General features: G+C 39.0%; 1 protein-coding gene across 1 annotated transcript; it reads left to right on the forward strand.

Annotated features, from left to right (window-relative positions):
• The first annotated feature begins 2,241 nt into the window (after nt 1-2,241).
• hmgb1a (high mobility group box 1a) lies at nt 2,242-6,389 on the forward strand. Its single transcript, XM_026328582.1, has 5 exons — nt 2,242-2,371; nt 4,586-4,744; nt 4,980-5,128; nt 5,274-5,448; nt 5,620-6,389. Exons 2-5 carry the CDS (start codon nt 4,598-4,600, stop codon nt 5,770-5,772), a joined length of 624 nt encoding a protein of 207 aa, XP_026184367.1. The 5' UTR covers nt 2,242-2,371; nt 4,586-4,597; the 3' UTR covers nt 5,773-6,389.
• Nucleotides 6,390-12,867: the final 6,478 nt, after the last annotated feature.

A 12,867-nucleotide genomic window follows, 5' to 3' on the forward strand; every position in this document is an offset into this window, starting at 1 on the left:
ATATAATTTCTTAAAGATGTATGATTTTAGATTATTATCAATTAGCATATGCTTTAATTTGCATATGATTATAATTTGAAAACTATAATGAACATGGACATTTTCTTTATTTTAGGTCCCCACCCCCACCATTACATATAAACATACAGACGAGCCCTTAAAGTCAGATAATTACATTACCTGCACTGCGGGTCAAGTCATCTAGAGAAAGGCCCACTATACAATCTGAAACCATTGTTCGAACATTTTAGCAGGCTGGCCACTTCAGTGGAAATTAATTTCTTCTGTTGATACCTAAATCTTTTACCTAATGGTGGCACTAGAGCTTAAATCACTGAGTCACAAAAATCTAAATTGTATCTATAGACCTTTTGGAAATGTGTGTCTAAACAGAACCATATTTACATGTAATATTTCCACAGTAAAAAGGAGGGGTCCTTACTTACGCTGGATATCTAAGGGACCTGCAAGTATAATATAAGGTGATGGTAAGTTTAGTCTGTATGACTTACAAGTCAGGATATACAATAAAGACACAGTTTATGCACAATTGCCTACACTAAACTCAAACTCCATGCCTGATCATGGCACTAGAGCAAGGTCAGAGTGTCATCAAACTCATTATGGTTTCTTTGAATAGCACAAATGTAATTTGCACAGCATTTTTTTTATGCAACCAGACTTTTAAAGATTTGTTGCTGATCAGAAAAACAAACACATCTAATTATAGGCTATAACCTCTTGACACCTATTGACACATTTAATAAACCAAACTGTTCATTTGTATAACAGCAGACAATGTGGATTTATACTGTTGTTGTATTTGCATCAGATTTGTATGAAAGGGAAACTGGTGAAAAAAATATGAAAACTTTGTGAGACAAAATTATATTGTGAATGGTAATCTGTTTGAAATTATCAATTAGGAGGAAATTAGGTATTAGAAATATTATAGTTGTTTATCTGGATCAGCGTATCCTATAATTTTCTTACAAAAATGTATGAACTCCTATAAAAGCACCAATCTGTCTATATAACTTGGTTGGTGGCAACATGTTTGTGCAGTGTTTTTTTTTCCTATTTAAATAAATTGTAATTTAGGACTTCAATGACTTCATTGCATAACACTGTGTCTGGGGTTGGTATTAAAAACTCCTTTGCAACCATACAGATGAGTAACCTATAAGGAACTTTCAATTAGGAAAACAGTTTAAAAACCTTATTGTAGAATAACACAAGCAATGCATCAGTAAGTCAGTCTACATCATTCATGTAGGCCTAAATTATTACCTTCTTCTAAATATAAACTGCATTATTCACTAACTGTGTCTTAAAATGAACAGTAGTTCTTTGTCTTTGTGTTTTATTTGGGGATGAGCATCCTATGATCTTTAAATCAGCTACTGCATATGAAGCCTAATGAGGAACAAAAATATCTAACGATGAGAGAAATCTAAAAACAAAAGTTAATTTCGAGGCCTGGTATAGCAATTTAATTCATTTATATTGATTTGATATCTGTTGCTACAATCTTATCATCATATGGGGTGCCGGCTCATAAGTAAATGTAACTATGGCGCTGAATGAGTGTCTATTAAACGTGCTTATTATGCACATTTGTCCTTGACAATAAATAAATACTCTATGTTATAGTTTTAGTGGTGAATCTTTCTCAACAACTGGCTGGAAATGGAAATCACGGCTATCATAGTAATCAAAAGGCAGCCTATTAACTGAATTGCTAATCTGTTTTCACTCTAAATGCTTTAAAATTTCACATTCAGTGCGTAAGTGTACGATATGGGGCGAGCGACCGCTTCTGATGGTTTTTAATGTGTGAAAACGCGACGTCCTCCTTATGCATTTTTAAAGGCGTAATTTGCAAATAAGCTCACGTGTATTGAAGAGTGTGTACAATGCAGGTGGTTGACGAAGAGGAGGACAGCCCATCCAACACAATCGCACAACATTTCACAGCTGCCTCGTTCGCTGACTACAAGCGCCCCACGTTGTCTCATTCACTTAACTCGCCTACTGTACACTGTGCTCAACGTAGTGAATTCAATACTATGGCAAACACACTACACTACTACCAGCTCCAGCATGCTCGGACAGAAATATTTTTGTATCCACGCGCCTCGGAAAACTTCAGTGACGTTTCACAAAAGACAACCAATAGGACCTCGTCTTCTATTAGGACAATGAAAAGCCTCCGACCAATCAGAGGGGCGCCAGACTGGGCGCTGGCCAATGGCGTGCGAGCCCCGCCGAGAGTAATGTTAGAGAGCCGAAGACTGAAGACACTGCGTATCGCCTGTGTTCTCTCATACACAGCCATTGCAGAGCATTGAGATCCAGCGATAGTCCCTAGGTAAGTATCGCACACGAAAATTTTTAAGTGTCCGTAATGATGAAAACGACGATAACATTTATGAATATCCTACTTATGTGTTTGCCACGGTCGAATGTGAAGCCTTTTACTGCTTGGAAAGAATTTTATTGAGGGGGAACCATCAAAAAACAACAAAAAATAGCCGGCGCTAAGCAGGTAACGTTACATTACTCTGCCTGGGAATGTGGACCAGACGCTCTGTAAAAAGGAAGAAATGAAAATTAACCTTGACTAAATTCGACGAAAACCGTCGATTTGGCTAAATACGAAAAATTTTGTATATTACCATCGTGTCGTTTTTACAAAATGGAGGCGAATCAAACGGTAGTTATCGCGTAAAAATTCAGCAATGTCTAGCGGACAACACGGTTAAGCGACAATGGTAGAAGACTCACCGTTAGCTAGCCATTGGCATTGCAGTGCATTGCGAAGCTGAATGCCTGTCATGCGAAGACTGGGGAGCGTGCGGGTTTTCACAGAAAGATTTAAAATTTCTAAAAACATAAGAAAAAGAAAGCCCATCTGAAAACATACACGGACATGGGTTTGTTTGTCACAGTTCACCCGACAAGACGGTGAAAAAATTACCTCACAATCTGCGCTTTACTGTAATGGCTGACTGTATTCGCATAGGAAACAAGGCAGCGAGGCAAATGGGAAGCCAGTGACAGAGGCGCAGTTCGGTTCAACTTTTTCTAACCGTGTTTTCTCGGAAAACAAACCCGTAACTATAACATGTGACGACGGCAAAAGAAAGTTCAATCTTTCGTGATTCGAACGGCACCATTGCGAGATTTTTCCGATGCTTATAAAAGGTTTAAATCCGGGCTTGAAACGAAGTGGTCGCCGCGGTCGCTCTGCCCTCTATTGCATGCAGTGCAATGGCTGTGCGTTGACACAAAGAGAAGGAGCCATATTCTCCATGTTAGTGGATGAAGACGAGCGGCCATTAGGAGCTCATAGAAACCAAGTCAGTAGCACAGCCCGCTCATAGACACAGTACAGACCCAATGTATTACTATACAAGGCGGCTAGTGCAATAGGATTCAATCGGGGAAATATTTTGTCAAGATCGCCGGCGTTGTAGACATATTTGTCGTGTTGCAAAGCGAACTGGGAGGCGGGAGGAGACATTTGAGGGGGACTTTCTTTCATGAAGAAGGCATTCTCACAAAATGGAAGAAGAAATATTGCCGTCGTTGTTGACCTCCTTTTCCTCAACGAGAAGCCTATGCGCCATTACTACTTCGGTCGACGCAGCTTAGTTGGGAGTTACAGTAGCATTTAATAGGAAAATCTGAAGGGAAAATTATCGGTTTTAAACATATTCGCAGATCCTGTGGGTTTTTTTGCAGGTTAAGACATAATGAAGACTAACATTAGATGAGTGCTGAATCACACCGAATCGCAGTTTTAAGTGTTTTATTTTCAATAAACATGTCTTTATATGTAATTTGTGTCTCTTTGTGTCAAAGTTATTTCTTTGATAAAAACATGAACATGAATGAAATGGGGGGTTTCCCGAAGGCCTATTCTTGTTGCAGATGAGGTTTGAGGATTTTTTTTCTTACAAAAACACGATTCATGTTTTTAAAGTCAAGTCCACTGAGGGCTAAGGTTTATGTTCTGCAGTTGAACTCGGGCAACTTTTGCAGTTTGGTGTGAAAGTGATACGGACCGGGGATGTGTATTGGTGCAAGGTTTTTTTAAAAAAAAAAGATTTATGGAGGTTGATGCGATTTCCTTTTTGAATCCGCATGGACGTGTTTAGTCAGTTTTAAACCACCGTAATGGGAGTTGACCATGGGCCAGCGAGTTTTATGTAAGGCTAATTATGCAGATTGCATCCATAAATAAAGTCATTTTCATCGCATCAGCTCAGATGTTTTTTCTTTTTTTTCTCTTTTCCTCATCGGGTCCTAACTTGTGCAGTTTGACAGCAGTGAAGGCGGGTCATTTAACTAGTGCTATCAATAACAATTGGGCAGAAATAAAGACTCGTCCAGGAGAATGGGCGGGTAACAAGGGTGGGCATATTTTACCTGCTTTACATCACCAAATGATCCAAATTTAGACCATTTGTAGAAACACCCAATCCAGCTATTCTTACGCCATCTACCAATAAAATCTCTCTATATTTTTAACATCTCTCCAGTTGCATGGCTAATTTATAATTGGAACATTTGTTTTTAGATACTCCTCAGGATGGGGAAAGATCCAACCAAGCCAAGGGGGAAGATGTCCTCCTATGCATATTTTGTGCAGACCTGTCGGGAGGAGCACAAGAAGAAGCACCCTGATGCTTCGGTTAACTTTGCCGAGTTTTCCAAGAAGTGCTCCGAGCGATGGAAGGTAGGAGATCATGGACTGATAATGATGATGGTTTTATAAAGTTGTAATCTTTCTTAAATTCAAAATATTCCTGAGAGTGTGCTCTATGCCACTCCTCATTAGTGTACATTAGGATAATTCACATACAGGATGTTTTTAATAGCTCTTGATTACAGATACATGAAGAAACACCCAATGTGCAATAAGTAAGATAATGTAGCACCGTTTCAAACTTAGAGGTTACTTCTGTTTTCAGACAATGTCTGCCAAGGAGAAGGGCAAGTTTGAGGACCTGGCCAAACAGGACAAGGCACGCTATGAGAGGGAGATGATGAACTACGTTCCAGCACGGGGAGGCAAGAAGAAGAAGAAGTACAAGGACCCTAATGCCCCCAAGAGACCTCCGTAAGTATAGCAAGTTTACACTTACTGATTTTCAGAGCCTTTTGCTCTTAAACATTTTCTTTGTGGAGAACAAAATAAATCAGAATCACAAACAGCTGACTTATGAAGCATGTTTTGATGTATAAATTTTTTGTTTCCTCTCCAGATCAGCCTTCTTCATCTTTTGCTCAGAGTTTCGTCCTAAGGTGAAAAGCGAGAGCCCCGGTCTGTCCATTGGAGATGTAGCCAAGAAGTTGGGTGAGATGTGGAACAGCACCTCTGCAGAGGAGAAGCAGCCCTATGAGAAAAAGGCTGCTAAACTGAAGGAGAAGTATGAGAAGGTAAAGAAATTGTATTCTTATATTGTCGTATTATAACTCTGCTGGTGCCGGGGGTATGCACATTTTACTTATAATTCATGTTGTATTCTCCCTTATCAAAAATGAGCTTTAATTACAAATGAGTAATTTTGACTCTCAACTCTAGTTTATCTTTTCATTGCTCCCTCACAGGACATCGCAGCATATCGTGCTAAGGGCAAAACAGGCGGAGGAGCACCAGGAAAGGCCCCTGCCAAGGCAGAGAAGAAGGATGACGATGATGATGATGAGGATGATGATGATGTGGAGGACGATGAAGACGATGATGAAGATGATGATGAGTAGATGGCAAATGACATATATATAGTGGTCATTTTCTTGTTTATAAAGCATTTAACCCCCTTGTACACTCTTCACCTAATAAAAGAAAATACATTAGTATTCAAGGGGTTAAAAAAAAAATGAAAAAGGCTGTGTATATCAGTTGTTTTTATGCTGTACAGTTTTTTTCTCCTTTTTGTATAGTTAACACTACACAAGTATCGTGTCTGTATCTTTCTGCCAGTCTTATTTTTTCAGTGGTAGTTCCTAGACCACTATCCTGCCTGGTACAGCGTAAAGGGATGGGCTTACAGTATTTACTCTAGCTAGAAGTGCACAGCACACAAAAAAAAAAAGTTCAGTTAGGGCTGAGTGTTTCTTTTTTCTTTTCGTGTGTTTTTTATTTTAAATAACAATATCAAAATTGACGTATCACAATTGTTTTACTGATCTTTATGTACCACTGTAATAGCAAAAATAAGAAAAAAAAACGCCTTGTTTATTGTTGAAATTTAAATTGCTTCTGATGTCAATAAACCTTTTTTTTAATAAATTGGTTTTGTATTGTGTGAGGGGTGACCTTAAACTGTTCTGCTTATTTTCCTGCAGGTTTTCTTTGATTAAATTGGTTAAAACATTAATTTACGTGAACCTTCATACTCTATTCTTCTTAGCAAAAGCTTTACGATTGGCTGGTGTGGATGAGTAGTGGTAAGATAAGGAGGATTAACAGCAGCTCTATTAAAACACCTGTTATCTTGCCTGTAATATGAACACAACTGAAATCAATGTGACTGACAAATAAACCACATTAGATCATTAAATGTACGTCAGTCCGCTGCTGTTTGGAAATAGCTATGATTGAGACTGTTTTGCTCAGTCGATGTTTAAAACCTAACAGTCAGTTTTTTTATCTTTCTGGGCATATGACTTATGTGTTGCACTGCTGTCTACTTGGTAAAGTAAAATTTAATTGATGTTATGGTGCCCGGGGACAGTTAAACTAGAAAATGAAGCATCTGACGACCCAGGCCTTGATAAGCTGTCCCTATAATGTATGACTCATCACTACAACTGTTTATGAATGTGTGTCTTAGCCTTCTGTAGCTGTATGCAAACAAGCTGTGTGCTGGAACTCCTTGTCATGGTGGAGGTACACTGAAAGTCGTAGCACTGTTGTCAGCTCTACATGCCAACATGCATCAGTGAGTCTTCCTGTTTTATTTAGATACAGCCGCTTCATCTCACACGCTCTCTAGGTCCTATCCAGGGTAAAAAAAAAAAAAGCACCATTTATATAAGAAGGATTATGTGCTTTAAAAAACCCAGTGACATAAGAATATGGCTGTTGTGTACAAACTGCTGCAGTCCAGACCTAAAAGGAACAGACATACTGTACAACAACACAGTTACCCCCATGGGAGAGAACTTATTCATACGGGGGTTACCAGCTCTCAGCCGGAGCATACATACACAAGTGTCCATACAGATTTACAGAAGAGATATGTGGTGTAAATTAGAAGGATGTGTTTTCTGTGGTGCTATTGAATGAGCCTTGGCATGAAGTGGGCTAGAGGACACAGTCACAGAGCAGAAGTTGACCTCTGCACCGCTCTGTTAAAACCCAACCAGTCCCTGAAGGTGACACAGCCTGCTGCCATCCCTGATCATTCCTCACACCCTCTAACAACGCTTGTTTTTCCTCTTAAATTAGAATCCAGTGGATCATGACAGCCATGGTGGAGTGTCCAGTGCTCCCAACCTTAGGCCATGCCATGTATGTGTTGTCTACATGTGTTATTGCTCCTCAAAAAAGACTGGAGAACTACATGGATCACTAACTTGAGGCAAACATACAATCTCCACACGTGACAGCTGCAAGCTACTGCCACTGCTGATTATTATTTCTGTCTATGTCTATCTTTTATGTCCTACAGTTACAGCAGACTGGGGAAACAGTGAAAATGGTGGCCCAACAGACCGTCCCTTTCATATTGCAGTGGAAAAGGAAACTATGCTGAAACAGTTGCAACGCCTCAGTCAGCTGTTGATCAGTGTGTGTGTGTGCGTGTGTGTGGGCCTGTACACACCAGAAGTGCGCATACAGCAGAGCTGCTCGAGCTGCCGGATCCACAGCCTGTTAATCCCAGTCAGCTGGCATCCGCTGCACAATCAGCGGTCACAGAGCGACACCTAGTGGTCATAGCGCTGCAACTGCACCAACTCCCTCGATCACTGTCTAAACATCAGCCTGCACCGACAGCAGAATGTATCAAAGCAGAGTTTTGTTTTCATTTGAGCCGATTTCCCATTATGTACGTGTAAACGATTTCTTTTTTAAATTTATAGTATGAGAGATGTTGGGCCGCTCTAATTTCTCTAATTTCTGATTGGCTATTCCTTCACATGTGACCAATCATGTGGTCAGTCTACGATTATGTTTACGTTTCATGAGTAGGAATACGTCGATAAAGTTTCATCTGGTTTCACCACATTGAGCACTGACTAAAACAGAAACTGACATCATTCCTTTACCCCTCTACCGGTTCAAAATCAATGCAGACAGATAATTTTTTACATGGATGTTAATATGTCAATATATCTGTGTGTTTATACTTGGAAACAAGATTTTACTGTTGGTGATAAATCCTTCAAGCCCCAGCAGCACTTTTATCACCCCCTACAGGTAAATGCGAAGTTTGCAGTTCATACTGAGCAACAATTTCCTTCATTCAGAAAACAAAAAAATAGAATATTTGGATTGGGTCCTTGCATTAGAGGAGGTTATTTTTCTTTTATAATTATAATGTAAATTGTCAGTATTCAGTTTTCTCCTCTGCCACCAGAGACATTGTTGAACGCCAGGAAAATATTTGGCAATCATCATGCAAAGGATTCGTGGCTCATTTCATATCTAACTTCTGCTTGGTGTAGAGATCTTTGAAAGTTACAGAGAAAACTTACAGCAAATGCACAGTGCTTTCCCTCCTCTGTGGTTACAACAGAATTACTGCTCATGCTGTGCATCATTGTACTGCTTTTGTATAAAGCGCTTACAGTTTCTATTATGATTTTCTGCATGCAACAGAATTAGCTGTGCATTTGTTACACAGCTACAGTGGTGTGAAAAAGTGCTGGCATGCATGTTTGTCACACTTTAATGTTTCAGGTCATTAAATTTTAATATTAGTCAAAGATAACACAAGTAAACACATCATGCAGATTTTAAATTAAGGTTTTTATTATTAAAAGAAGACAAAATCCAAAACTACACGGCCCTGTGTGAAAGTGTTTGCCCCCTAAACCTAATAACTGGTTGAGCCACCCTTAGCAGTAACAACTGCAATCAAGCGTTTGCAATAACTTGCAAAGAGTCTGTTACAGCGCTGTGGAGGAATTTTGGCCCACTCATCTTTGCAGAATTGTTGTAATTCAGCCACATTGGAGGGTTTGAGCATGAATCGCCTTCTTAAGGTCATGCCACAGCATCTCAATCGGATTCAGGTCAGGATTTTGACCAGGCCACTCCAAAGTCTTCATTTTGTTGTTCTTCAGCCATTCAAAGGTGGACTTGCTGGTGTGTTTTGGATCATTGTCCTGCTGCAGAACCCAAGTTCGTTTCAGCTTGAGGTCATGAACAGATGGCCGGACATTCTCCTTCAGGATTTATTGGTAGACAGCAGAATTCATGGTTCCATTTATCACAGCAAGTCTTCCAGGTCCTGAAGCAGCAAAACATCCCTAGACCATCACACTATCACCACCATATTTTACTCTTGGTATGACGTTCTTTTTCTGAAATATGGTGTTGCTTTTACACCAGACATAATGGGACACACACCTTCCAAAAAGTTCAACTTTTGTCTTGTCAGTCCACAGAGTATTTTCCCAAAAGTCTTGGGGATCATCAAGATGTTTTCTGGCAAAACTGAGATGAGCCTTTATGTTCTTTTTGCTCAGCAGCGGTTTTTGTGTTGGAACTGAACCATGCAGACCATTTTCGCCCAGTCTCTTTCTTATGGTGGAGTCATGACCTTAACTGAGGCAAGTGAGACCTGCAGTTCTTTGGATGTTGTTGTGAGGTCTTTTGTGACCTCTTGGATGAGTAGTCGCTTCGCTCTTGGGGTAATTTTGTTCGGCCGGCCACTCCTGGGAAGGTTCTCCACTGTTCCATGTTTTCGCCATTTGTAGATAATCTCACTGTAGTTCACTGCAGTCCCAAAGCTTTAGAAATGACTTTATAACCTTTTCCAGACTGATAGAGCTCATTTATTTTCTTTATCATTTGTTTTTGAATTTCTTTGGCTCCTAGCACAATGTCTAGCTTTTGAGGATCTTTTGGTCTACTTCACTTTGTCAGGCAGGTCCTATGTAAGTGATGTCTTTTTTGTGAACAGGTGTGGCAGTAATCAGACCTGGGTGTGGCTAGAGGAATTGAACTCAGGTGTGATAAACCGCAGTTAAGTTATGTTTTAACAGGGGGGGGCAACACTTTTTCACACAGGGCCATGTAATTTTGGATTTTGTTTTCCCTTAATAATAAAAACCTTCATTTAAAAACTGCATGATGTGTTTACTTGTGTTATCTTTGACAAATATTTAAATTTGTTTGATGATCTGAAACAAAGTGTGACAAACATGTCAAGAAATCAGAAAGGTGGCCAACACTTTTTCACACCACTGTAAATGTGCATGTCATTCTCTCCGCCTGCTTCTCACCTTTAATTGGCTTTGTGATTTGGATCAATTCTCAGACCTGTATTCATATTCTACCAGGTCTCTCTGTATCCACATATTAAACCTGGAAAAAACACTTATCAGCAGTTTGAATTCGCAGCTATAATCATATACTTTGTTTTATATCATTGATTTAAAAATGTCTCACATTGCCAGTGACTTCATTTGTTTTAACCTTTTGCTTTAGATTGTATCTGCTTTGTTGCCCATGCTGTCTGGTCTGTGGTTATTCTGAAATGTTGTGCAGACAGACTGCAGGAGTGGAGCCTTTCTTTGACATACACTTCTATTCTTACCCAAGCTTTCCCTAAAAACTGAGCCGAAACTAGGTCACGTCTGATAACCGTCATTTCGATCCAACAGCAAATAAGAGGAAAACAAATTATTTTCTCAAAAGACAATTTGCACAACTAAGAGCCTGCACATGATATCTCTGTACCTGTTGAGTTTGTGTTCACTGAAGTGAGCATATCAGCGCTTTGCATAAGACTGGCAGAATGGTTTGATTAATTACTTCTTTCCGGATTAGAGAAAAGACGTTCCAGACTGTGATTCAGTGAGTTACTTTTTCTTATCTTTGTTTTCTTCTATAGCAAGCGCTTGTTTTAGCCATTTTATTTTATACTATGTGAGCAAGTATGTGAACAAGCCTGAAAAACGATCCAATTTTTTCCTATTTTTCCATATTTTTACCCAATATGGCTGATTACTTAATGTGTTTTTTCTGTACATGTCAAGCACAAATTTAGTTTGAGTTTTTAATGAGCTGTATGTTTAAATAAAAACTGGATTTGCATCTTTATGAAACATGTACTGTTATTGGAGATATTCTATATGTGTGTAGAAACAGCTAAACTGGACATAGAAGCTTAAAAAGCAGCTCCAGACAGGCTGTGACTGGCACAAAACATGTTTAATATAACACATTTGAATGTATGTGAGAGACCAATCAGGTGTGTCTTTTCAGTGCTAGCCCACCTCTGCACCAATCACATTAGGAATATAGTTCCTGCAGGCCTGGAGCAATGCTACACTGGCCGCTTTTACAGGGGAACAATGGTTTTTGTTTAATAATGTATGCAAGATGAAATGATTTAACCAGATATTCAGTCCAAGCTGCTCTGAAGGAAATACTAAAAGATGATTCTCCACTGTCATTTCACATAAGTTGCATCCTGTAATAAGCCTCATCCTCCACTGAGAGATGCTATTGTAAAGGACAAAGATACCCAAAGCCTTAACCTACTTGCTGTGATTTCTACAATATAAAATAATATGACTATCTAACCACATTAAGTAAATGTTCACAGTATTGTAACATACAGTGTTATACAGTGTTACATCCCAGAGCAGGTTTAACAACATCTTATTTAATCACTATACTACCTCTGGAAAGACACAGAAAGCTTAAATTTAACAAAGAGGGAACATTTGTCAATGAGACCTTCTTAAGCCCACAGTTTGCCTAAAATGATAAAATATACCAACAATATGAAGACAGAAAATTGGACTAAGGCCATGAATATATGAAAAGAAAAGTCACAAGGTTGAAATCTGTATCAGAGCCTGGCAGAGCCAGAATTTTAACAATGCCACTCTATTTGTATAATTGAAAGCCTGTATGTAATGATTCATTGTATTTATATATGTATATATATATATATATAATTCACAGTTTAAAGGCAATTTTTCTATGATAGACGCAGGACTATTGGCACTGATTCATCATCACGAAGGTAAATAGCGTTGTCTGTGTTGTGAAAGATAGCAACATTTGTGTGTATTTGTTTATTCCTGTGATTTAAGAGAATGTTGCAAACGCTTGAGTAGGCGGCGGCACAAATGTTGAGTTCTCGTGAAATCATATTTGCTGAATCTCGTGAGTCATCTTATGCCTGTTTTCTGTGTGTATGTGTGCACTTTTTCTCTGGTATTTTGGCAAAGACCTTAAGTGTATGTGCTTGTGTTTCCCATATGTTTTACATGTAAACTTTAGCTGGAACATAAGAGAAAGAAGGATGTAGTGGACTAATACAGAGAAAAACAAATGCAAGATAGAGGTCAAATATTGATGGTAAAGTCAAATAAAACACAAAGTATGATCATAAGGCCAAATCCAAATAAAAAAGGCAAATGCCCATTTGATTTTTTTCATGAAAACGTTGCTCCAAAATGTGTTATAAATATGTTCTGTGCTGATAGATACAAATCTAGGCTGATTTGCTGTGGCCCTTCTCTCTAACACCCAACTATACCAGGTACAAACCCTTAAACTCCAGATGATGCAGCCTGATATCTTTGCCGATCTTCTAACTTTTCACTTTTCCATTACCACCACCAGCAGGTTGGTCTTTATGGTTTTGAAATGGAGTGAAATATCTT

The sequence above is a fragment of the Mastacembelus armatus genome, chromosome 14 (assembly GCF_900324485.2).
Source record: "Mastacembelus armatus chromosome 14, fMasArm1.2, whole genome shotgun sequence".
NCBI lineage: Eukaryota > Metazoa > Chordata > Actinopteri > Synbranchiformes > Mastacembelidae > Mastacembelus > Mastacembelus armatus.

Coding starts and splice junctions, on each gene's coding strand:
- hmgb1a (XM_026328582.1), top strand. CDS start 4,598: ATGGGGAAAGATCCAACCAAGCCAAGGGGGAAGATGTCCTCCTATGCA. Junction 4,745..4,979: donor AGTGCTCCGAGCGATGGAAG/GTAGGAGATCAT, acceptor TTCTGTTTTCAG/ACAATGTCTGCCAAGGAGAA. Junction 5,129..5,273: donor AATGCCCCCAAGAGACCTCC/GTAAGTATAGCA, acceptor TTTCCTCTCCAG/ATCAGCCTTCTTCATCTTTT.